Genomic DNA, 26,145 nt, shown 5'->3' on the forward strand with positions numbered 1-26,145 from the left:
TCATTGAAAGAATACTTTATAGCCTTTTGGGAGATACTAGGCTACTGAGAGAGAGCTACCCTTTTAGATGTTCTTCTAACACAATAGAAGATGCGGTTTATTAACATGCGAGCGATTATGGATGCGGCCACCGCTTTGAGAGGAAAAACCTCTTTGGTGAGGAGATAAATCATCTGTATGTTTTTTTTCATTCTCATGATATTATGACGACAAACCTTTTTTCTGTTTTTCATATAACATGTCATCACTAAAGAATATTTTAAATTGAAATAAGGTTCTAGTTGAAAATGATATTCTCACATACCCTTCTCCAACTCCCACTTTGGTTTCAATATAGGTGGCCACCGAAATGGATCAGAGGGAAATAGAGGCTTTGCACGAGGGTAAGTAAATGTACTGGAACAAGGGTACCCTTCCTCCAAAACTTGGAGTAATAATTTGAATGATCTATCTAACTCTTATGTTGAGGAAAGTATAAAAAGAGATTGGGTGAAGAGTCAAACTCAAGAAGGACCCCTTGTCAAAAAGTCCAAAACATCAAAATTGCCCTTAGAGGGATTCTCTTGGGCGACAGTGAAACAACTCCTCATTCTTTCAAGTTATCCCAAGTTTTCTTATCTCAAGGGCCTTAAAATTCTAAGAAGGTACAATATTTCATCTTCGAGGGGGATTATGCATATGTTCATAATCTCACCAATATGACTAAGCTAAAACTAATGGAGGAGATGTACTATCATATGTATCAGAGTGTTACCCTGATTCCTTTGACGATGGCTGATCATGGTGAATTAATGGATCCTATTAAACCTTCAAAGGATAAGGAGAACTGGAAGGGCCAAGATGTCCTCATCACCTATTAGTAGAATTAACTCCTGGATAATATAGTTGACTTCTAGAAGGATATAAATATCAATGGCATCCTTTATGAGTTGGATTCACAAGTTACCTCTTTAAAGGAATCTCTAGTTAAGAAGGATAAGGTCCTTGAAGACTTGAAGACTTCCTTGACCAATTCCAAGTGGACCTTAAAATTCTAACTTCTTAGGTAGCAGAAACTGAGGATACTCTGGAGAAGGTGAAGTCATGCGAGGCCAACTTAACGAAGGTGATGAGGGAGTTTAAAGACTATATTGATAATAGCGTCCAACCTGCTTATAAATCCTTCCAAAATGTTATCAACCAGGTAGATGTGTTGTGCCCGGGGATTCTGATCCCCGGGAGATGATAAACATTAAGAAGGAATTCATGGAAGGGAAGATAATTGTTGTTGAGGAGTAAGCTTTGTAACATCTTTACCAAATGCCATTAATTTTACTGCCATTATGGCTATTGTAACAGGTATATATTGAAAAAATTGTGATTTTCTTTGATAATTTATAACTTCCTTTCAGTAAGTACTTTGATTTTCTTCTTTATTTTGTCTTTCTTGATTTTATTTCATCATTTAGTTGCCCAAGATTTTTGTTATCGTATCGTCTTTCACGATTTTATTTCATAATTTATTCAGCCACGATTTTGTTTCATCATATCGTCTTTCATGATTTTATTTTATCATTTAGTCATCCACAATTTTGTTTTATCATATTGTCTTTCACGACTTTAGTTCATAATTTATTCGTCTCGGATTGGGGACTAAAATATGCTTTGACGTATCTAGGGATTGTGCCCAACCAAAGGTTGGTTCCCCTTCCAGATCCTCAGGTGAAGACCAAGTTTGAGGTCGACGTATCCTGGGCTTCATCACATGCGCTATAGAGTGGCTAAGTACAAAGAAGAGTGGTGCCAATTACGGCTTTATGTGCCTAATTCATCTTTGATCATGATTTCTTAGGGGAGACAATTGTATAAATCTTAACAAAGAGCATTGTATTATTTATATAAAAACATTACATCAGATAATAGTTCATCATTCATGTTTGGGTAACTCGGGGAGCATTTAACTAAAGTTCTGTAAGAGCTTGGTTAAGTCTCATGTTCTAGGGATTGGCTCCCTAGTTAAGGTTTCTAGAGTGTAGGATCCATGTTTGGTGCTATCCTTGACCTATATGTTCCTTCGCAATTGGCTGCTATTTTTCCATCTCGAACATTCTTCCTTCCAACGTCAACTCTCATTGATGCAAGGTCTCTGGGTTGAAACTCTCGAGGCCAAACTCACTTGTTCTGTTTGGTTGTGATTGCTTGCTTCACCATGAAACTCATGAGGGCAATATATGATCTATTTTCTTCTAAAAAGTCCACCTCCTCCATGATAGCCCGTGCATTTTCTTCCTCTAGAAATGGGTGTGTTGTCCTATAGCTAAGTTTCCCTATTTCAATAGGGATGACATACTTGGGTCCATAGGCAAGTTAGGAGGATGTTTTGCCTATTGTTGACTGAGGTGTGGTTCGATATGCCCAAAGGAGATGTGGAATTTAATCCTCCAAATTTCCCTTGACCATTTCCAGCCCTCACTTTAATCCTCTTAACAAAAACTCGGTTCGCCACCTCATCCAACCTGTTTGTCCGAGGATGTTCCATTGAGGTGAAGTGTTACATGACCTTCAAATTTTCTAGTAGTTTCTTTAAATTTTCATCTACTAATTATCTCCATTTATTCATTACAATGGATTGAGGTATTCCATACCTTGCCAAAATTTTCTTCTTGAAGAACTTTAGAATGTTGGCAGCAGTAATCTTTGTTAATTTCGCTGCTTCAAACCACTCGGTGAAGTAATTAACTCCTACAATTAGGAATTTAAGTAGGCCTGGTTCTATGAAAAAGTATCAGGAATGTACATATCCCATTGAGAGAGAGACTAAGGTGATTCCAACATGTGCAATTTAGATAGTGGGGCGTGTGGACTTCCCCACGCCTCTAAAAATGGTTTCACTCCTTCACATAATCTTTGGCATCTGGACCACATACAACCAATAGTGACTAGCTTTGAGGATTTTCTTGGCTAGAGCTCGGGCACCCAAATGTTGTCTAGCTATGCCTTTGTGTACTTTGGCGAGGGTGTAGGCATCTTCTTCCTCTTTTAGGAATTTCACCAGATGGGTCAATAACCATCTTCTATACAAGTTTACTTTTATCACAAGATATGGATTGTCTCTTCTTTTACCAGGGAGGCCTCGTCTAGACCAGAAGGAAGTGTTCACCGCTCAATATACTTTTTCATTGAGCGGTATTGAGGAAGGTTGCGAGGCATCTTCTATGACCATCACTGTCACTCTTGGAGTTTTGATGCTTAAGCGTTGAGCCTCCCGGTGTCTCCTAGATGAAAGAATGATTCACTCTATAGGACCTGGTGCTAGCAAGTTTAGAAAGGACGCATTGTCTAGTGTTATGCTCCTTTGGAACATGCAAGATTTTGAAAATTTTGAACTTTTCTAGTCTTTCTCTTGTCAAGGTAACATGCCACTGAAATATTTGGTCTTTGGATCGAGCCTTCCTTTTTACTTGTGATACCACGAGATAGGATTTTGTTCACAATCTAATGTTCTCTGCCCCATCTCAGCGGCCAATGTGAGACCAACGATGACAACTTCATAATCAACCTCATTATTGGTGGTAGGGAATTCAAAATGTGGGGATACCTTAATAACTAATCCAATTTCATTCTCCAAAATGAGAGTAGCCTCGTTCCGCGACTATTGGATGATTTGACAATAAAGACAACTAGGTGTGACCTACACGCCTAAAGTCATTTTTGTAATGAAATCTACGAGAAGTTAGCCTTTTAAAGATTTCTTTGATTAAGAGAAGATGTCAAACTCAAAAATTTTAATAGGCCATATTGTCATCCGTCCATGTAAATCTGGATGATATGACACTTGCTTCAAAGGAAGATTTGTCTGGACTATGATGGCATGTTCTAAAAAGTATCACTGCAACCTTCTGGACGCGATCAACAACACCAACACTACCCTCTCTATATTTTGATAACATATTACTGATCCAGCTAAGGCCTTGAAGATAAAGTAAATCGAGCTCTGAGTAGAATTCGACTATCGCGAGAGGACAAAACTAATTGCATCATTAGCTACGGCTAAATAAAGAAAAAAAGCCTCCCTAGTGTAGGGATGACAATGAACAGGGTTTGGGTAGGGTACTATAGTACCCGTCCCCATACCCGCAGTTGGAAAAAATTCTCGTACCCGAGCCCATACCCGCTTGGGTACCAATATTGGCACCCATGCCCGTACCCTATGGGTATGTAAGTGTCCGTACTCGTACCCGTTACTCGCATTTCTAATATAAAAAAATATGTCATGTATAAAATATCATATTATTTTAAGTTTTTAACAACATTAAAAAAAAACTTAAAAATTTAATGTTGAATTATGAAATAAATGATCACTTATATTAAACATATAGTAATTTAAAATTGATGTATTTCTAGAATTGACACACATTTATTTTTATATAATAATATAAATTAAAATATATAAATATATATTGTACGGACATGGGGCGAGTTGGGTACTAAGGTGTCCATCCCCACTTATTTAAGTGGGTAATTACCCGAGTCCATGTTCGTATCCATGTATGCGGGTTTTTACCCTACCCATTATGGGTATTTTTGTGGGTATCCACTGGGGATGAGTCAATTTGTCACCCCTACCCTAGTGGAAGGTTATAATAGTACTAGCGGAGTTAAACGGGACCATTTTCAAGGATACAAATGTTTACTCGCATTCCAAAGTCCATTCAAAATGAATTTTTTTTTCTTCAACAATTTATAAAATGGTAGGGCTTGCTCAGTCAACTTTGATATAAACCTATTTATATGCATCGACATTCCATTTAATTTCATCACCTCCTTCTCCGTCATTAATTCCACCATCCATATGATCACTTCACATTTATCTGGATTTGCTTCTATGCCTTTTTAACAAATAAACATCTAAAAATTTACTTGTTATGACAAAAAAAACACACTTCTTTGAATCGAGTCTTATATTATATTGTTCATACTCTTTAAAACTATTATTAAAAAATATATTGAGAATAATGATGAGATAGATTAAATAAACAAAGTCGAAGAAATCAAAGAACAGTATAACAAAAACTTTCTTGACAATTACTATATCTTTGATAAAAGTGACATATAATAATAATTAACATATCTTTGATAACGAAAAGAAACTCTAAAAGTGACACAATAAAATATGATAATAATAATAATAATAATAATAAAAAAGATGGATGAGATAAATTAATATAAAATAATAGTTTATAATCAATATTTATTTATATTTATGTATTAATATAAATAAATTATTATTTTTTATAAGTAATAATTTTTTTTAAAAAATAAAAAATAAAATAATACTAATAAAGTAAAATTATAATTTTAATCCTTCAATTCTATATGATTCATAAATTAATTTCTCTATTTTAAATTTAAATAATTTTGGTATCTCTCATGATTTTTCATAGAAAATAAATAAAATATTCATATTTTAACTTATATTTTTATCTATAAAGTTTTATAGTTTATATACAATGATTTATTATATTTTTCTTAAAATTTTGTCATTTAAAAAATATAAATATCGTTAAATTTAAATATAAAATTAAAAAAATAAGATCAAAATTGTTTAAATTTAATATATAGAGATCAAATTTGTTAACTAAATAAAATAGAAGAGCAAAATTGTAATTAAGCATAATAATAATAATAATAATAATAATAATAATAATATTAATATTAATTTTTACATAATACAATATTATTTTAGTTAAAATTAAAGTGAATATTTCGATACTTTTAATTTTAATTGAATAAATGTACATCATCCAATCAAACAATATTGTTCAACGCCATTATTTTATTTTACTCAACTAAAATTCAGAATTTATCTATAATTAAACTATTTTTAATCCTTATGGATGTAAATATTATTGATAAAGAAATTTAGCCTAGTCAGACTGACATCATTTGCTCCACATAAATTTGATTCTAGAAAAGTTTAGTAGCTATATAATGACGAAGAAGTTGCATGTAGGACACGTAATTCTTTACAATTAATTATACAATAATGTAGAAATGGAAGTATACATTGTTCATACTTCAATTAAGCTTGTGTCATCATCACAGTATCCACTTTTTTCTTAATGTGTTTATTAGTATTCATCAAGCTTGTAATTAAAAAATCTTAAAATGAGGCTGCTGTGACAATCATTTCACCAAAAAGCAAGTCATGTGAGAGTTTCTAATTGGTTGGTAGGCCATTTGTCTTTTGAGCTTTCACACATCTTGTATTTTTGCATGTAGACATGTTTGTTTTATATTTTAGTTTTTAGTTTTAGAGATTAAAAAAAATACATGTTTGATTGCACATAGGGATTAGGTAACAAGAGTAAATAAGTTGCCAATAAAGACTTTAGAAGTGTTTGTACGAGTTTGGATAGCACATTAATGGACAGACAAATAAGCATAAACATTTGTTTTTTTTTTGTTAGATTGTGAAAATTTAACTTATTTTCGAATATAGGATTATCTATGATAGAATGAGACTTATGGGCTCACAAATAATATTATCTCTTATTTTATTTATAATTTTTTTTTTGCTTTTTAGATCTATTCAATAATTAATGTATGTGATTCATATTGTCCAAATATAATATTTATTCAATAAATTTAAAAAATAATTTTTTATTTATTTTTATAAATAAGATTAGAAAAAATAATGGAGGGAGGAATTATTCAACATATATTAAAACAAGGGATATACGTCACATATAATCAACTTGACTAGAGAGGTTAACCACACAAATTAACATACTTATTATATTTGATAAGTGAATTGTTGGATGTGTTATACATAGCATAATATTTCTTCAAAATTGCTCTAACATCAATTTTTTAACAAAATGGAAAGAGGTACAAGAGAACTTTTTGTACTCATAAGACATTATATTATTTAATTATGCCCTCTAGCCACTTAAAAAATGTCATCAACTTCTATATACCTATTTTGATTTATAAAATACCAAAGCTCTGACATAAGGTGTGTTGAAATATCCAACCATCGACACTCGTATAACACTCATATGAAATATAATAGAAAATTAAATAAATATTCTAAAAAAATAATAGTAATTTTCTTTATATCAGCACTCTTTAAAATAATTGTCGAAATCCATATAACATTCCTATTATCAATAAGACAAGTGTTACATCAACACACATTATTAATACACTTTATCAACGAGGAATTAGAAATATTCATTTTGATTAAGATATTTAACTTTTTAAATAACAAGATGATTGAATGTCAAATATTATCATATATTAAGCAGTTTCGGTGTCCTATTTTTTTTAAATAAAATTTATTGGTGTTAGAATATATGTGTTTTGTTCCGATGTTTGTGTTCTTATCAAAGTCTTTGTTTGATAGATTTTAATATTGACTCAAGAAACATGTTACAATATCTTAGTATATAGTCCACTTTAGAATTGTGTTTCATTTTCTAACACCAATGCTTTGCAAGAAAGATGAAATTCCTTTTAGCACAAGAATGAACGATGGCATCATGGCAATGTGGGGAGATATAGGGATTTAGATGTTGCAAAAGAGAAGTGGAAGAATTGATGAGTATACCGGTGACATGGTGTGGAAGAGAGGTACGAATTTGGATGATGTGAAAGAGAAGCGGAAGAATCGAAGATTACACAGGTGACACAAAATTCAAAGAATAAAGGGGGTGTAATTGGAGAAAATTCAAGATTAATGGATGAGGTGGAGAATGATGAAAAAAAAAGAAAATTAGGAGTGGTTCCAAAGGAAGAAAAAAATTACAGGAAAAATGTGTTTGTAACGAAGATGATAAAGAAAATTGTGATTATGAGAAAGAAATTGAGAATCTGACCGATTCATGCAGATTCTCATTCCTCATTCAAAGTCTCCATTTCTTTCTCATCATGACGAAATTTTAATGTTTGATTTGAAAAAGACGAACTTCCAACAAATCAAGCCCCTCACATAAAAATTCATATTCGCCAAATCAGACAGATTCTCATATCCCCATTAAAAATTCTCCTTTTCTTTCATATCATCACAAAATTTGAATGTTTGATTCGGAGAAGACGAACTTCAAAAAAATCAAACCACTCACTTAAACTCATTCTCCAAATTAAGCCAATTCTCATCTCCTCAATTTTTGTTCTTTTTCTCATCATCACAATTTACTGACTCCCATATCCCCATCCAAATACTCCTTTTCTGTCATATCATCACGAAATTTAAATGTTTGATTTGGAGAAGAAGAACTTCCAAGAAATCAAACCACTCACACTCATTTTATCCAAATTAATAGCAAAACTTAAGTTGTACATCATTTTTAAGTTATGGACCACATAAAATTTCTCATTTACCCTTCTAAATATTTAGAAGAACTTTTCAATCCACTTATAGCAAAACTTAACTGCAAAATAAAATATGGTATTGAACAAAGAAAATAGGAAACAGAATTGGAAAGAGCAAGAAGGTCATCTGTAGATTAGGAGAGCAATATTGTTATGTGTAAATTAATCACAATTTAATAAAGACAAAATAAATAGATATTTTATTTAATTATAGAATTTAATTTTAAAAAATTTGAGATCGAGTATGGTAGCCCGGGTTACCTGCAACGACCTTGATATCAAGTCTAACATATATAAAAAGAGGAACATGGGATACGATTAAAAAAAGTCAACACTTTAGTACTCCAATAGTTTTAATGGGGGTATTAGTACCCAAGTGAATTGTACTAATTAAAAGAATCCATGTGAATATAAGTTATTTTAACAGATATTACACTACAATATTATTAAACTATTTGTTTAATCTATAAAATTGCAAATTGATGTTTTTTCCTGTTGGAATTAAACTCAAAATTTTGAGTAATTTCGAGTCAATCTTGATGAAAATTCAATCAACCGATCAAACTCTCAATTGTTCTTCACTCCCAATCGAGTGAATAAACCAACTTTGGTTGCATGATTCTATCGTTGTACAATGATGATGAAAATAAGAAGAAAAATTTGAATAAGAAAGAAGCTTAGGGTTTGATGGAATTTGGGGAAGAAGATGATTTCTGCAGAGTGTCTCTTTACCCATAGCCTGTGGAAAATCTCGTTAGTTTTCAAACTGCAAGTGATTACAAGATTGTTATGAAAATAAGGGTTACTCCCTCTATTTATAATTGAGCTAGCTTGCTCTCTAAGTTAAAGCCCAAAAATTACAAAGGCCCAAAATACCTATTTTGGTCTAAGTCGAAATCATGTGTCAAGCAACCTGCTTCGACACTTCGACATCTAATACAACTCGATACCTGCTTCGACAAAAGGAATTACAATTCAACACACCACCTAATTCATTTTATCTAAGCTATCTATATTCATCACAGACCTTAACTTCTTAAACACTTCAGCCTGCATTCCTTTCGTCATGATGTCTGCAATCTGATTCTCAGTTTTGCAGTAATCCAAGTTCAAATTCGCTTTTGCTACCTACTCTCGAAGATAATGGAACCTCATTTTGATGTATTTGCTTCGTTCATGCACTATCAGATTCTTCGCCAGATTTATAGCGGACATGATTCTTCCCTGTAATCTCTTCGACCAAACTCACCATCCACGTTGCTTGACATACACAAAGAGAAGTAGTTATGTACTATGCTTCACACGACTACAGTTCCACTATTGGTTCCTTTCTCGAACTCCAACCAACTAGTGCACCACCTAGCATAAACACATAACCAGATGTGAATTTTCTATCCTCAGCATCACTACACCAACTTGAGTCGGTGTATCCCACTAGCTTTTATTATTTTCCTTTATCAATTGCAGGAAACAAAATTCCATAGTCAAGAGTTCCTTTCAGATACCTTAGTATCCTCTTCGTCGCTGTTAGGTGTGATACCTTTGGCTTTTGCATTAATCTACTCACCATACCTACACTGTATGCTAGATCAGACCTTCTATGACAAATATATCGAAGTGATCCAATAAGTCTTTTGTACTGTGTTGGATCAATATCATCTTCATCTATTTCTTTCGACAGTTACAATCTGGGCTTAGCTGGAGTCTAAGTTGGGTTGTAATCTTGCATCTCAAATCTCTTGAGTATTTCGCCTGCATATCTTCTTTGACGCATCATCAAACCTCTACCACTCAATGCCAAGGAAATATGAGAGATTTCCCAAGTCTGACATTTCAAACTCCTCACTTAGGTCATGTTTGAAATCTTCGATCTCCTTCTTGCAACTTCCTATTATCAATAGTTCATCGACATAGAGATATAATATAAGCAACTCACTATTGCTTATTCTTACATATACTTCATGTTTAGTTGTGCACTTCACAAATTCCTTTTCCCTTAGAAAGCTATCTATCTTCTTATTCCAAGCTCTTGAACCTTGCTTAGGTCCATACAAATTCACCTTATTTCACAAACCCAACTGGTTATGCAACATACACTTCTTCATCTAAGGGGCCATTCAGGAATGCATATTTCACATCCATCTGACATGTGTGCTAGTTGTTCATGTTTTCTAGACCAACAATCAACCTAATTATTTTGATCCTAGCAACAAGTGTGAAATTTTCATTGAATTTGATTCCTTCCTTCTGAAGAAATCCTTTTGCCACAAGTCTTATCTTGTGTCGAGTTACTTCACATTTGGGATTCAACTTCACCTTGTATACCCACTTCACATCGATTGCCTTCTTGGCTTGAAGAAATTCGACAAGTGATCATGTGTTGTTGACTTTGATGGACTCCAGTTCCTCATTCATTGCTTTCACCTACTTCGAATCCTTCAACGCCTCAGTTGCATTGACTGGTTCAACATATGCATAAAAAGCATAGTGTACTAGCTCACCTTCATCATCGACCACATCATGTGATATAATTACACATTCTTTCAACCTTGCAGGCATGTGTCTTGTTCTTTGAGGTCTGATTGTGCTTGCTTGACCTCTGACTTCTTCTTGTCAAACTTCTCTTTCGACTTTAATTGCTGGTTCTTCATATAATATTCTCACTGAATCTTTCTTGAGATTTTTAGTCCAATCTCATTCCTTAATCTCATCTATGATCATGTCCTTGCTGATCACTACTTGCTTATTCGCTGGGTCTAACAACTTGTAACCTCCAGTCAAATGATATCCTATTAGGATCATCTGACTCGACTTGTCATCAAATTTTATTCTCAATTGATATGGAACATGTCTATGTGTTATAGATCCAAATACCTTCAGATGACTTAAGCTAGGCTTGACACCAGACCAACATTCTTCTGGCATAACTCCTTCTAGCTTCTTCGTCGGACATCTATTCAATATGTATGTTGCGGTTAACACAGCTTCTCCCCATAATTCTTTGGGTAGATGCTTGCCTTTCAACATACTTCTCACCATGTTCATGATGGTTATATTCTTCCTTTTTGCCGTTCCATTCTGTTGTGGAGTGTAGGGTGGCACCACCTCATGCATAATCCCTTCTTTCTCGCATAATACATTGAAGTCTTTGGACACATATTCTCCACCACCATCAGTCCTCAAAATATTGAGCTTTCGACCACTTTGTCTTTCGACCATAGATTTAAACTTGGAAAATACCTCGATCATTTCACTTTTCTTCTTGATCAGGTAAGTCTATAATTTTCGACTGAAATCATCTACGAATGTGACAAAGTATTTGTTACCTTCAATCGAATCCACCTGGATAGGACCACACATATCAGAGTATATGATTTCAAGAATTTCCTTAGACTTTTTTCCTACCTCCTTACTGAAGTTGTTATATGTTGTTTTTCCTGCACACATTCTTCACACACTTCATTTGGAATGTCGATTTTTGGTAACCCTGAAACCATATTTCTTCTTTTCAGATCTCTGATGTCTTTGAAATTGAGATGACCAAGTCTATAGTTCCATATTCATTCATCTCTGCTAACTGCAGTTGCAAGGCACTTGTGCTCCATCATATTAAGTTCAATCCTGAAGGTTCTATTCTGAGAGGTGCCTTCAAGATTAACCTTTCACCTGAGTCGAGAACTCTCATCATCTTGCCTTCGATCGACACTTTATAGTTCTTTTCGACCAACTTCCCTATGCTGAGCAAATTACTTTTTATGCATGGTATGTAGAATACATTGGAAATTACTGACCTCTTTCCATCTTTCCTCATAATCAGAACATCACCAATACGTTTAGCTGCTAGAGTATTTCCATTTGCAAATTTTACCATGTTCTTCATTAAGGGTTTCATGTTGACAAACCAATCTTTCCTACCAATCATGTGTGATGAGCACCCTGAGTCCAAGTACCATTGATCCTGAAATTTTTCTTCATCTCTTGTTGTGACCATCAACAACATCTCTTCTTCATCATGCTTTGCAGACAAGAAACAATCACTTGAGTAATGACCATACTTCTAACAATTGAAACACTGAATGTGACTTTTGTCAGGTTTTCGACCACAACCTCTTCCTCCTGCACCACTACCTCTTTGGTTGCTTTGGTATGAGGGTATTCTCTGGTTCTACCAACCTCCTTCTTGTCTATTTCGACATGTCGAACTATTGTAGCCTCCTCTACCTTTGTTGTCGACCCACTTCCTTTTGCCTTTCTTTTCTCTTGATGATTGCGCCTGTAAAGCCACATCACTCTTCGACTTTCCTGTAGCTCTTTCAACCATTCGTTGTTCATGAGATTCAAGCTTCCCTTGAAGCTCTTCCTTTGTAAATGTTGACAAATCTTTAGAATCTTCTATGACTACTACCATGCGGTCGAACTTTGGAGCCAATGACCTCAAGATCTTTGAAACAACAAATCTTAATGTCAACACTTATCCACATACCTTAATTTGATTCACCAGTTTTGTAATCCTAGTGAAAAAAATCGGTTATGCTTTCATTGTCTTCCATCTGAATCAATTCATACATTATTTTGTGAGTTTGTAACCTGACCTCTTTCACCTTCTCTCCGTCTCCAAACGATTTTTCAAGAATTTTCCATGCTTCTTTCGTTGATTCAACATCACTAACCTTTTCAAATTTATCATAATCAACACATTGATGGATTATAAAGAGAGCTTTATAATCTCTCTTCTTTAATTCTTTGTGTGCAACTTTTTCTTCATTCGTCGTGTTTGTTGCAATCAGTGTCACTCCCTCCTTCACAAGATCCCAAAGATCTTGATAGCAAAAGACAACCTTTATCTGCTTGCATCAATTCTCATAATTATGATTATTCAGAATTGGAGACTCGACGGAAAATGCTCGTTCAGATAATTCGTCACCATCGTGTTTTGCTTCCCACGAATCGCTTAGCCAGTGCTCTAGATATAAAATGTTAAAATTAAACCCAAAACTTTGAGTAATTCCAAATCAATCTTGATGAATAAGATCCAATCAACCGGTCGAATTCTCACTTGTTCTTCACTCGAGTGAATCAACCAACCTTGGTTGCAAAATTGTATCGCTGCACAATGATGATGAAAATAATAAAAGAAAATTGAATAAGAAAGAAGATTAAGATTTGATGGAAATTGGGGAATAAGATGATTTCTGTATAGTCTCTCTGTCCATAACCTACGGAAAATCTCGTTAATTTTGCAACTGCAAGCGATTACAAGATTGTTATGAAAATAGGGATTACTCCCTCTATTTATAATTGAGCTAACTTGCTCCCAAAGTTAATGCCCAAAAATTACAAAGACCCAAAATACCTATTTTGATCTAAGTCGAAATCCCGTGTCAAATAACCAGTTTCGACACTTCGACATCTAATACAACTCGACGCACACTACACATTTCAACACATCATTGTTTCAGTCGAACACTATCTACTTCAACATAAGAAATTATAATTCAACATTTCCTCTTCCTAAATACTATATTGTTAAATTATTATTTAATCTTTTAAATTGCAAGCTGATGCGTCTTGCTCTTTCTCTTGGCGCTCTCTCTCCCAACCTTGCTATCCATTTATTATAGCTTCTTCTTCACATTAAAAACATTATTAAATGCATTCTTCTATTATTAATTAACTGCTCATTCTTCACCGTAAAAATATTATTGAGGGCATTCTTCTCTTATTAATTAACTGCTCATATGTAGTTTAAAAGTTAATATTCTTATTTAACATAAATATAAAAATCAATGGTAGAAAAACATATAACTTTTTTAAAACAAACCCCAAAAGAAAAAATATAGCGTTCAAATATTCATATACATCAAAACTAAGAAAATTTGATAAACAGTTTATTCATATGTATCAAAATTAAAAGAAAAGAGTTTATTAGTGCCATTGCATCTTTGTTCACCTTAGCACCCTTAGGGTTGGATCTGAATTTTGTCACCCAAGTCTTGCAAAGGTTTCTAGGTGATGGCAATTAGCTGAAGGAATTCGAGAAGAAAAACAATCAGATTTTACTTTGCAAAATGTAAATATGGAAATGAACAAGTTTTGGAGGACAAGTTCATTTGTGTTTTAATGTAAATGTGGAACTTGGTTTTTGTACATGATATACCTATAGCTCAGAACTTAACTTGGTTTATTTATGTTAATTTTTAATTTTGTTTTATAGAGATAACATCTTAAACACCGGTTAATATTGATGATGAAGAAGATCTTGCAAGATGAAGGAGTTTCAAAATATTGGTACACTTTTGTGTAATAGTTGTAATTAGATACTATAATTGATTAATTTGTGGTTTTTTTTTTGAGATTAATTGAAATACACTGTCAGTGTAAAAGGGTTTTATACCATCAGTTAATTATAGACGTTGGATATTAAAAAAAGTTTGACTTTTATTTTAAAAATCTATAAAGTAATACAAACGGGTGATGGTGATGAACCGACGGTGTAAAATTTTTTACGCTGACAGTGTATAGTAATTAATTTTTTTTTTTTGTATTAGTACACTTTATGTTTTGTGATTTTGATTTGAAGATTGGAGGTTGTGTTTGTCAAATAGATAGGAAATGATTTTTAAATAAAAAAACATGTAAAACAATATTAAAAAAAATCATCTAAGTATAACTATTTGGTGGTTTGATTTGGGAAAATTTATCTTCTAAATACGATTCGGAATGCCAAACTGGCATACTAAATCAATGAATTTGGTTCAATTCAATTATAACTTCAGTCAGGTTCTATTTAAATAACCTTAACTATAGTTCAGTTTAGTTCGGGTTAATTTTTTGATCAAACTATAACTTAACAGCCCTACCAGGGTTTTAATGTAAGTATTGAAGGTTGGTAGCAAATAGATTCATGTAGACAATTTTAATGAGTATTGAAAGTTGATAGCAAATATATTCATGTACATATGCACACTTACGTAGTAACTATTCCGAAGATCCATGTCGGTTTCTGATACGACATAGAAGTCTATCAACCAGATCATAAGTCATCAACAGGTCATCAACCGTGTCAAGTTCAATAAAGTTTTGGGTGTGAGTTGGGTCAAACTCTAACTCTTATAGTGAGTGTTTAATTTTTTGAAAAATAAAATGTAAATTATATTTATTGCTCAGATAGTAGAAATAGAGAATCTGACTGCAAATCACACAAACATTTCTCTTTTTCTGTTATGATTGAGGCTGAGGGTACAAATGGAACTTCACAAACATTGATGGGAGCTGATACAAAAATTAGAAAAGGCCAGGTGGCATGTGATGCGGAAAGGAAGGCAACAAGAAAGAGTACCAGAGAGAAAAAGCCTAACAAACTTTTGGAGGACTTTACTATTTAGTGGGAGCTAGGGATCTAGTGATGGCAGGAGTAATTAGAACCTTCTCCCTTTTGGAATTATTCTTCTCTTCCCTTGGATTCTATCTTATTTTCCGTACCGTAAGAAGTGGAATTACATTCCACTATTATCTTTGTACTCATCATTTTATGTACTGCAAATTGCCATCAATATAAATTACAGAATCCTAAATTTTCATTCCTATCACACTCCCTAAATCCAAACTCTTACATTGGTGCTTTCATCCCCACTATGGCTGAAAACACGCGTATGAAGGAACTCCAAACGGCAATCACCTCCATGGCCGCTACCATACAGAAGCTCGCAGAGGATGCCGAGCGACGCCACTCTGAATACCTCCATCATCGAAACACAGATCTGGGTCGTTTGGAACGCGTTGAGGCTCATCTGGGTACACTCAAAATTGATTCAGCCATCTCAGGTGGGTCAAACTCACACACGACACCGCCACCATTTCAGGTTCGAAACGTGAAGCTTGATTTTCCGCGTTTTGATGGAAATGATGTGCTCCATTGGATATTCAAAGCAGAGCAGTTCTTTGAGTTTTATTCAACACCGGATACGCAGCGTTTGACCATCGCCGCTGTTCACATGGACAAGGATGTTGTTCCCTGGTTTCAAATGCGAGCACGCGACAATCCCTTTCAGTCATGGATTGGCCTTACCAGAGCCCTGGAACTTGAATTCGGACCTTCACCTTACGATTTACCCCGCAACACCCTCTTCAAACTCACCCAAACAGACACTGTTAACTCCTACTACCTGCAATTCACCGCTCTTGCTAATCGATCTGAAGGGTTAAGCTCCGATGCTATTTTGGATTGTTTCATTAGCGGACTCCGACCCGAAATCAAACGTGACGTGTTGGCCCAATCACCCCGTACCCTTTCCAGAGCCTGTGCCTTGGCCAAGTTGTTTGAAGAAAAATACCCGACCCGGCCCAAACCCTTCCAAGCAGCTCCAATAACCCGACCCCTCTCTTCTTTCCCCAATAACCAAAATCGTAACCCAACTTCAACGATAAACCAAAACCCATTACCACCTCTTCTTCCCACCCCCAACCTTAAACCCAGACCACAACTGTCGCGTACACCATCCGTCAAGAATATCTCGCCGGCAGAAATGCAGTTGCGCCGGGACAAGGGCCTTTGTTTCACTTGTGACGAGAAGTTTTCCTTCTCTCACCGTTGTCCGAATCGTCAGTACCTTCTATTGCAAGCCGATGATGAAGATATTGTAACATCCGAGGAAGGTTTGTTGGATTCTCCTGTGGACGCCACTGACGAAGAGACTCAAAACACTCAGGACCACCATCTCTCCTTCAATGCCCTTAATGGCTCCGCGGGAGTGGGGACTCTCCGATTCTTGGGTCACATTCAAGGGAAACCGGTCCAAGTTCTTATAGATAGTGGCAGCTCGGATAACTTCCTCCAACCACGCATTGCAAAGTTCTTACAACTTCCTGTTGAGCATGCTTCTCAATTCAAAGTGTTGGTAGGAAACGGACAATCCTTAGAAGTAGCTGGTTTTGTCAACAACCTTCAGGTATCAATTCAGGGTCACACAGTTACATTACCTGTCTATTTACTACCCCTAACTGGTGCAGATTTGGTCCTAGGGGCACCATGGCTTGCCACACTAGGTCCTCATATCGCCGATTATCGTGCTATGTCTATTAAGTTCCACCTAGACAACACCTTTATTACTTGGCACGGTGAACAAACCAGGACTCCTTCTCAGGCCCACTATCATCACATTAAAAGATTGTCCGCTACTAAATCTATTGCTGAGTGTTTTTCACTCCACTTTATCAGTACACAGAGTGTTGTCACTCCTAATTTGGAGATACCGATGGACCTCGACCATGAATTGCGTACACTGCTCCTGAAATATAGTATGGTTTTTAACCCTCCTACTGGCCTTCCACCTAAAAGGACTCAGGACCATGCCATTCCCCTTGTTAAAGGAAGTAACCCTGTCAAGGTTAAACCGTACCGCTATGCTCATAGTCAAAAATCACAGATTGAGAAAATGGTCATGGAAATGTTACAACAGGGTATTATACAGCCAAGTTCTAGCCCATTTTCATCACCGGTATTATTGGTCAAAAAGAAGGACGGATCATGGCGATTTTGTACCGACTATAGAGCTCTAAACGCTATCACTATAAAGGACAGTTTCCCTATTCCTACCGTGGATGAATTGCTTGATGAGTTGTTCAGTGCTACTTCCTTTTCCAAACTAGATTTGTTGTCCGGTTACCATCAAATCTTGGTTAGGCCTGAAGATCGTCACAAGACTGCCTTTCGAACTCACCAAGGGTTGTATGAGTGGCTCGTAATGCCCTTCGGGTTGACAAATGCGCCGGCTTCATTCCAAAGCCTTATGAATCAAGTGTTTCGCCAACAGCTTCGTAAGTCAGTGTTGGTCTTCTTTGACGATATTCTGATATATAGTCCTTCTTGGCATGCTCACTTGTGTCATTTGGAGGAGGTCTTGCAGCTTTTACAGGAACATTCCTTGTGTGCTAAACTCTCCAAGTGTTGCTTTGGCCTTACACAGATTGACTACCTCGGCCATACAGTTTCAGGGCAAGGTGTTGCAATGGATAGCTCAAAAGTACAAGCAGTGCTTGAGTGGCCAAGACCGTCTAATCTGAAACAACTACGCGGCTTCCTTGGACTCACTGGTTATTATAGGCGCTTCATACAAGGTTACGCTTCGATTGCTCTACCTTTAACTGATCTTCTAAAGAAGGATTCATTCCTTTGGAATGACCAGGCTGCTGCGGCATTTCATAATCTGAAACGAGCATTAACAGTTGCGCCTGTTCTCAGTTTACCAGATTTTTCCAAACCCTTCATTTTGGAAACTGACGCATCCGGATCTGGCATTGGGGCAGTACTGAGTCAAGCCAAACATCCCATTGCTTTTTTCTCCAAAAAGCTGAGCCCAAGGATGCAAAAACAGAGTGCCTATGTGCGAGAGCTATATGCTATTAGTGAGGCTATTTCCAAATTTCGCCACTACCTCATCGGTCATCAATTTATCATACGTACGGATCAGAAGAGTCTTAAATCTTTGACGGAACAGTCCATCCAAACTCCGGAACAACAGGCATGGCTTCATAAATTTTTGGGGTATAATTTCACTATTGAGTACAAGCCGGGAAAGGATAACATTGCAGCGGATGCCTTGTCCCGTTCCTTCATGCTATCCCTTTCCTCCATACATTCCTCTCTATTGCAACAGATAAAACAAGCGGGGATAACAGATGGTTTATATGCATCCATCTTACAGCAGTGTATTGAAGGCTCGCCACCAAAAACTGCATATTCCCATAAGAATGGGTTACTTTACTGGAAAGACAGACTCGTGATACCTGCAGCGCCTGACCTGATTAATTCTATACTTCAGGAATTTCACAGTTCCCAGTTGGGAGGCCATTCCGGCATTACTCGCACCAAAGCACGCATTACTGCTCAATTTTTTTGGTTAACTCTGCACAGAGATGTCACTACTTTCATCTCAAACTGCCTCATCTGTCAGCAAGCCAAGACTGCTAACACACTACCCTCGGGCCTGCTCCAACCACTTCCTATCCCCTCACAAATTTGGGAAGATGTGGCAATGGATTTCATTACCGGGCTTCCCCCATCGCACGGTTACACCGTCTTGCTAGTGGTCATTGATCGCCTTTCCAAATATTGTCACTTGACGCCGCTGAAGAGTGATTACTCGAGCCTCTCTGTAGCTCACGCTTTTATGCATTCAGTTGTCAAACTCCATGGTTTTCCCAAGAGTATTGTGTCGGACCGTGACAAAGTCTTTCTCAGCAAGTTTTGGCAACACCTTTTTCGACTAAGTGGCACCACTCTGAACATGAGTTCTGCCTATCATCCGCAATCGGACGGTCAATCAGAGGCACTTAACAAATGTGTAGAGTTGTACCTCCGTTGTTTCACCGCAGACAACCCACAACACTGGTTTCGGTTCTTGCCTTGGGTGGAATTCTGGTATAACACTTCATACCACACCAGCATCGGCATGACACCCTTTCGAGCAGTGTATGGCAGAGACCCCCCTCAAGTGATTAAGTATGAATTACAGCAATCTGATCCTCCTACCTTGCAGGATTTACTCTGTGAGCGTGATGCTGTTTTAGCTCAACTGAAAGCCAATCTGGCTAAGGCTCAAAACCATATGAAAAAATTTGCTGATAAACGGCGTCGCTTCGTCGAATTTGCAGTAGGTGACAAGGTTTTAGTCAAGCTTCAACCTTACCGTCAAGTTTCTGTTGCCTTGCGTAAGAATCAAAAGCTTGGTCTTCGCTACTTTGGGCCTTTCGAAGTGTTATCGCGTGTCGGGACAGTGGCTTACAAACTAGCACTGCCTCCAACGGCAAAAATCCACCCCGTGTTTCATGTCTCTCTTCTCAAACCGTGCCAGGGGCCTCACTCCACACCCTATATGCCCTTGCCATTGATTACCACAGCTCACGGTCCTCTAATCATGCCTCAACGTATTCTGCAGTCTCGCATGATCATGGTTCAGGATAGACCAATCAGACAGGTGTTGGTTCAATGGACAGGTTTCGCAGCGGAGGATGCTACCTGGGAGGATTGGTGTCAGTTGCAGACCACATTTCCATCCCTTAACCTTGAGGACAAGGTTAGTTTCAATGGAGGGAGTAATGTTATGATTGAGGCTGAGGGTACAAATGGAACTTCACAAACATTGATGGGAGCTAATACAAAAATTAGAAAAGGCCAGGTGGCATGTGATGCGGAAAGGAAGGCAACAAGAAAGAGTACCAGAGAGAAAAAGCCTAACAAACTTTTGGAGGACTTTACTATTTAGTGGGAGCTAGGGATCTAGTGATGGCAGGAGTAATTAGAACCTTCTCCCTTTTGGAATTATTCTTCTCTTCCCTTGGATTCTATCTTATTTTCCGTACCGTAAGAAGTGGAATTACATTCCACTATTATCTTTGTACTCATCATTTTATGTACTGCAAATTGCCATCAATATAAATTACAGAATCCTAAATTTTCATTCCTATCACACTCCCTAAATCCAAACTCTTACATTTTCCTTAATCTAAATCTTCAAAAAAAATCTTCTCAACTGGCTTTGAAGATGCTATTGCTGCAAAATGCATTAGAGTAAGAAGATATTGTTTAAACTATGATTTTTTTGTTTCAGTATGGGATCATTTTTTTACATTTATTCAACAAATAAAAACAAATACTAGCTATTCATGAATAAAGTACACACAATGTGAATGACTTGTCCTAATTAGTAATTTCAATTCAGGGAAAGTGACAGGAATTCGAAGAAAAACTAAGCTATTGTTTTCTACTTGTACTTACAACTTTACAGTAACCTTCCAAGAAAAGGATGTTGAGAATGAGCTTGAAGAAAATGTGAAAAGTTTCTACTGCAACAAGAATCATAAATAGTAAATCTAATGCCTCCATCCATCACTTTTAAGAACAATGTAGGAAAAGAAACTAAAAAGAATATGAGCATATGCTAATTACTCTTCCACATTATCAAACAAAGGTAAAACACTGAAATTCTAGATACTTGTAACATTAACAACTACCAACTCATATAGCATGTTTATTGTAAGAAAAAAACTCATACCATGTCTGTGTATCCGTCCAAAACCCATGCCACTGCCAGACTCACATTCACACAGTAGCAAGAAATTTCTGCTCTCATATTTTGTGCATTGGAATGTGTGTAACTCATAATAAACCGATGCACAAACACACTACTAATCTTCAAATAATCAAAATCCAATGTATTAAATTCCAAGTTATATATACTAGAGTTGAACTAAAGATATACCAAAGCAGAGCACATGCATTAATAATCTCCATGGAATTTGAGCATTAAGTATCTTGTTAGATGTCAATTAACACTATCACATTGATGCTATTCTAGCTTCCAAACAGCAAACATGATTTGTAAAATAAGTCAAAAACTATTAACCTGGCCAGACATGATGCCTTTCTTCATATTAAAAAGAAATGAATAGACCATGAAATTAGGATTGTGTTTTTTAGGACAAAGATCATGTTGCATTATTACATGGTTTATGGTGTAAGCTACTTAACAAATGGTCTGGGTCAAATTGACCTCTTGATAAGTTTAGACAAGAAATTTGAATTTCGGAACCACTTGCAGTAAAAGAAACCATTTTTGTGAGCTTGAATCTTCAATGTTCACAAAATCAATTCCAATAATACTATGCATCACAAAATTTGAAAGTATTAAAAGGCCTGTATTTTATATTACTTCTCAAAAATACAGGGCTTCTTAATTGTCGGAAGTATGTATTTGCGAATCAATCAGATATGGTCCACTTCAAGGGTTAATATGAACCAGAGAAGTTACAAAAAACTTTCTTTAACAGCAAAGAATGGAAGGATACATGTTAAGATTAAAACAAATAGAACAGCTGTGAGGAAGAAGGGAAAAATATTCATTTTTCTAATCATGTCCATTATGATTGAAAAAATGTGTATGTATTATACACTTCCTAATATAAAGTTAAGCACTGTAAAATTCGACCAGATCTGCAACAAAAAATTATGTACATAAAAAAGAACGCTTACCAATCATGTTATCACCACTTTATGAAGAAAACCACAAACAACTATACATCAAAAAGAATTATATTGTTTCTCTATTGATCCCTTGCCTTTCTTATTCTGTTTACAAGAGATTCTATTGATTTTTGGACTCTAGTTCCTTCTGTTTGCATCACCGCTTGAGATGCCTCGTGTAGATTTTGAATTCCACGACCCAAACTGGCGATTGAGGGGGCGGCAGGGAGAGATTCAATAGCGCACTCAATCCCATCACCATACAAAAGCAAGCCTGTGCAAGTTCCGATGCTGCCTGCAAATGTAGCCCACGGCAAGAAGCCAACACGCTGCAACTTTCGCTTCCTCATTATTTCATAGAATGCCGTCCTCATAGCTGAAACACTGGTTTTTTCAACAGAGGCTATAACACTGTGAGTAACGACTCTAATCTTTTCAGCAGATGCAGCTGCCTTCATGAAACCCGATGTTTTGGCTCCAGAAGTCGCAAAGCCGGGTGCCACAACTTTAGATGGACCAACTGCAACACTCAGTATTTTCTGCATTTGGCTGAGAATAATCTTGAGTGAAGTTGGAATTTTGAAAGTAACAACCTTGGTCAGCGTCGACATGGGAACCACCTTGGTCAGAGATGAAGCTCCTAAAACTGCTGTTGCTCCAGCCCCAACTGCCACCACAGGTCTATCTGCTAACAACCGCTTCCTGTCACCATAATTTAAACTAACCCCTTTACCTTCAGAATATGTGATTAATTCTCCAACAAGCTCTTTAACTTCATCAGGAAGAGGAGTATCCCAGTGTTTCCTAATACCCGCTAAAACACCAGCATCAACTACTGCCACAATGGTTTTAAACCTATCTGTCTGGCTGCGAATAGACTGTGCAAACAGCACTTGTGACTTCTCATCAACCTCAAGCTCCGAGAACTCAACCTTATCCGACTTCGAAACACCTTTCTCACCAATTGGCCGCAACCCCTTATTATTTAAAGCTATCCTAAGCCCCTCAACTGCAATCCTAAAAGTATAAACCTCAGAAACCATTCTAGTATCAAGAACCTCCCCTCTATTCACATCCAACAACATCTTCTGCACATGCGCCAACGCGTTCCCCATCGACGGTAAATCAGAAAACATATCATGCAAGTCCTCAAGCAAAGGATAAACAGACTTCGCAAAAGCAGGAGTATCATAACTAGTTGTCGGCTGAATTTCCACCGAACCCGCCTCTGAAACAGAGCCATTCTTACTATTACCAATCAAAAGAGGATCCATATAGCCAGATAAACCCTCTGCCAACACCATCCTAACATCTTTATTAACAGAAAACCTCCTCAAAGCCATCAACCCCGCACTTTGCTGCTGAGGAACCAAACTATTCACAATACTCATAAACCTATTTCCACCATCAACACCACCAGAATTATTATTATTATTATTACTATTACTATTACTATCATTGTTGTTACTCCAAGAAGAACTCCCTAAAGGCGATTGAACAACAATGAAATCCGAACCAACATCATGAGCAGCCTTTTTAGCCGCCAACAAATGGCCATTAAACCCAGTCCCAAAAATCTCCCTAAGAACAAAATCCCCCGCAACACTCTCATACTTATCCCTACCAATTTTATCAACAAAACACCGTTTAACAACACCAAAAGAAGAAGTAGGTACCGGAACATCAAACTCCTCGTCTTCAAAAGGGGAAAAACCACCGGCACCGGGACCAGCTTGAACAATAACGGCGTCAGGTTTAATTTCATCGATGAGAGATTGCGCATCGAAAGACGATCGTTCCGATAGGTTAAGAGACGAGAGAATGTAAATTAGGGATTGGGTTTTGGGATCGCGTAATGCGAATACGAATTGTTTGGTGTGATCGGGGATGTTGAGTTTGTTTACCAGTTGTTTCGAGGATTTGAATTCGTTGGATTTGAAGGAAGAAAATGGCCATAGGTTTTGAAGATTCCATAATAACGTAATTGCCATTGTTGAGAAAAGGAAGAGTTTGTGGATTTTATGAAAGGAGGAAGAGGAAATTTTCAGTAGCTTGTTCGGGCACTGCAAAATAGAGAATTCTAGTCCCAGTAACAACTCGCAACTCATATTAATTTTATTTTTATTAACATATTAAAAATAATATTCATGATAATGATTAAATAATAGGATTGGATAAATTAAAATAATATTTATTTTGAAATAAATTTTATTTATTAAAGTGATGTTTATTTTAAAAATGAAAGAAGTATAATAATGCAATATTTATTTGGAGCCATTTGGTTAAACACTAAAGTTAAATATAATATATAATTTATAGCATTGTTGTTACTTTTTCAGACTCACAAAAATGTAGTTTAGTTTGTTGTTTATTTAGATATAACTCTTGTATACATTTTCAAAATTGTGTGTGGTATTTAAAATATCTTTTTTATTTGAGAATATTATGAAGATATGTTATATGTAAGAAGAAAAAACAATGGAGGTTCGATTTTTGAACATTATTAATTATATTTTCAATAAAGACATATTTCCTTGTCTTATCTTCAAATGTTGTAATTTTGAATAGGTCAAGCGGGGATGAGTGATGGATTAGTATCAACATCTATTCTATTTCGTTCCTGTTTTTAAAATTTGGATTTTCAACTCAATTGTTTCTGCCTTTGTTTTTAAAATTTGAGTTTCCTCTATCCATTCTGCCTCTGATTTAATCAATTTTTCATTGTTAAATTTAGGGTTGGATCGATCGATTTTGACTGGATTTAGATTTTGCTATCATGCCTAAACATAAATGATCTTCACTTTATCCCTTAACTTCGTCACTTCCTTTAAATCCCGTAGGGTGTCATCTCTCTCTCTCTCTCTCTCTCTAACTTCTCTAGAGCATGTTGAGCCTCGAAGTATGTTGCCTCCATAGTTGACAGATTTTGTTTTACTGACCCCAACAAAGTTTTATCAATCTCAGAACTTGTTGGTCATAGTTGCCCTTGGTAGTGAGCTATTAAGCATGTAGGTCCCTATCATTTGAGCCATCTCTCATGCCCTTTGAGTATCTGCTGACATATTGAGATGACCATAAACAAAGTCGACGTTATCAAACTTATTATCCCACAAAAAGAAATCTCATGACCTTCAGGAGGTATTGTAGGAGACACCTCATGGGAAAAACTTATAATATCCTTGTCAACGAGGGCATCTTTCTCCGCGTATGTCTTTTAGTTTTTGGCGGGCAAGGTATTCACTTTGCCAGATGATGAAGTCTTAATTGTGTTAAGAGACTTGGCTTATATGATCTTTAACTCGCCTTTCTCGAATGATTGTCTAGCCGAAGCCATCACATCATCGATGATGGCCACCTTCTCCTTAGCAAACTCCATTTCTATAATTATCTTTAGGCCAATAAAAATCTTCATTTCTTCCTTCTCCTCATGAAATTCCTTTCAAAGACTCTTGGCTTTCTTTAAACAAAGATATCTCATTTTAATTGTCATCTAGAGCTTTTGGATTGTCTGTAAATCGTCTTCATTTATCTTTAACTTATCCTTAGATGACTTTCCATCTTTGGTCATATCATACCGTTATTTATGGACCTTTACAAGTTTCTTCTCCAAGGCCTCAACTTTGGGTCGAAATTTCTCCTCCCTATTACAAAACTTTTCATCCTCCATAAGCATGGAGCCACTCAAAGTAACTACCCTTGATAACTACCATATCCAGGTAGGGAATGCATTCAACAAAAAAACTTTTTTGCGATCAGATGGCTCATATTAA

General features: G+C 36.1%; 1 protein-coding gene across 1 annotated transcript; it reads right to left on the reverse strand.

Moving 5' to 3' along the window:
* Positions 1 to 22,380: 22,380 nt before the first annotated feature.
* Positions 22,381 to 24,479, reverse strand: LOC127105672 (uncharacterized). Its single transcript, XM_051042873.1, has one exon. It carries the CDS (start codon positions 24,364 to 24,366, stop codon positions 22,456 to 22,458), a length of 1,911 nt encoding a protein of 636 aa, XP_050898830.1. The 5' UTR covers positions 24,367 to 24,479; the 3' UTR covers positions 22,381 to 22,455.
* Positions 24,480 to 26,145: the final 1,666 nt, after the last annotated feature.

Source organism: Lathyrus oleraceus, chromosome 7 (assembly GCF_024323335.1).
Source record: "Lathyrus oleraceus cultivar Zhongwan6 chromosome 7, CAAS_Psat_ZW6_1.0, whole genome shotgun sequence".
Classification (NCBI taxonomy): domain Eukaryota; kingdom Viridiplantae; phylum Streptophyta; class Magnoliopsida; order Fabales; family Fabaceae; genus Lathyrus; species Lathyrus oleraceus.

Bases quoted from the DNA above. Each gene is read 5' to 3' on its own strand.
- LOC127105672 (XM_051042873.1), bottom strand. From the start codon at position 24,366: ATGGCAATTACGTTATTATGGAATCTTCAAAACCTATGGCCATTTTCT.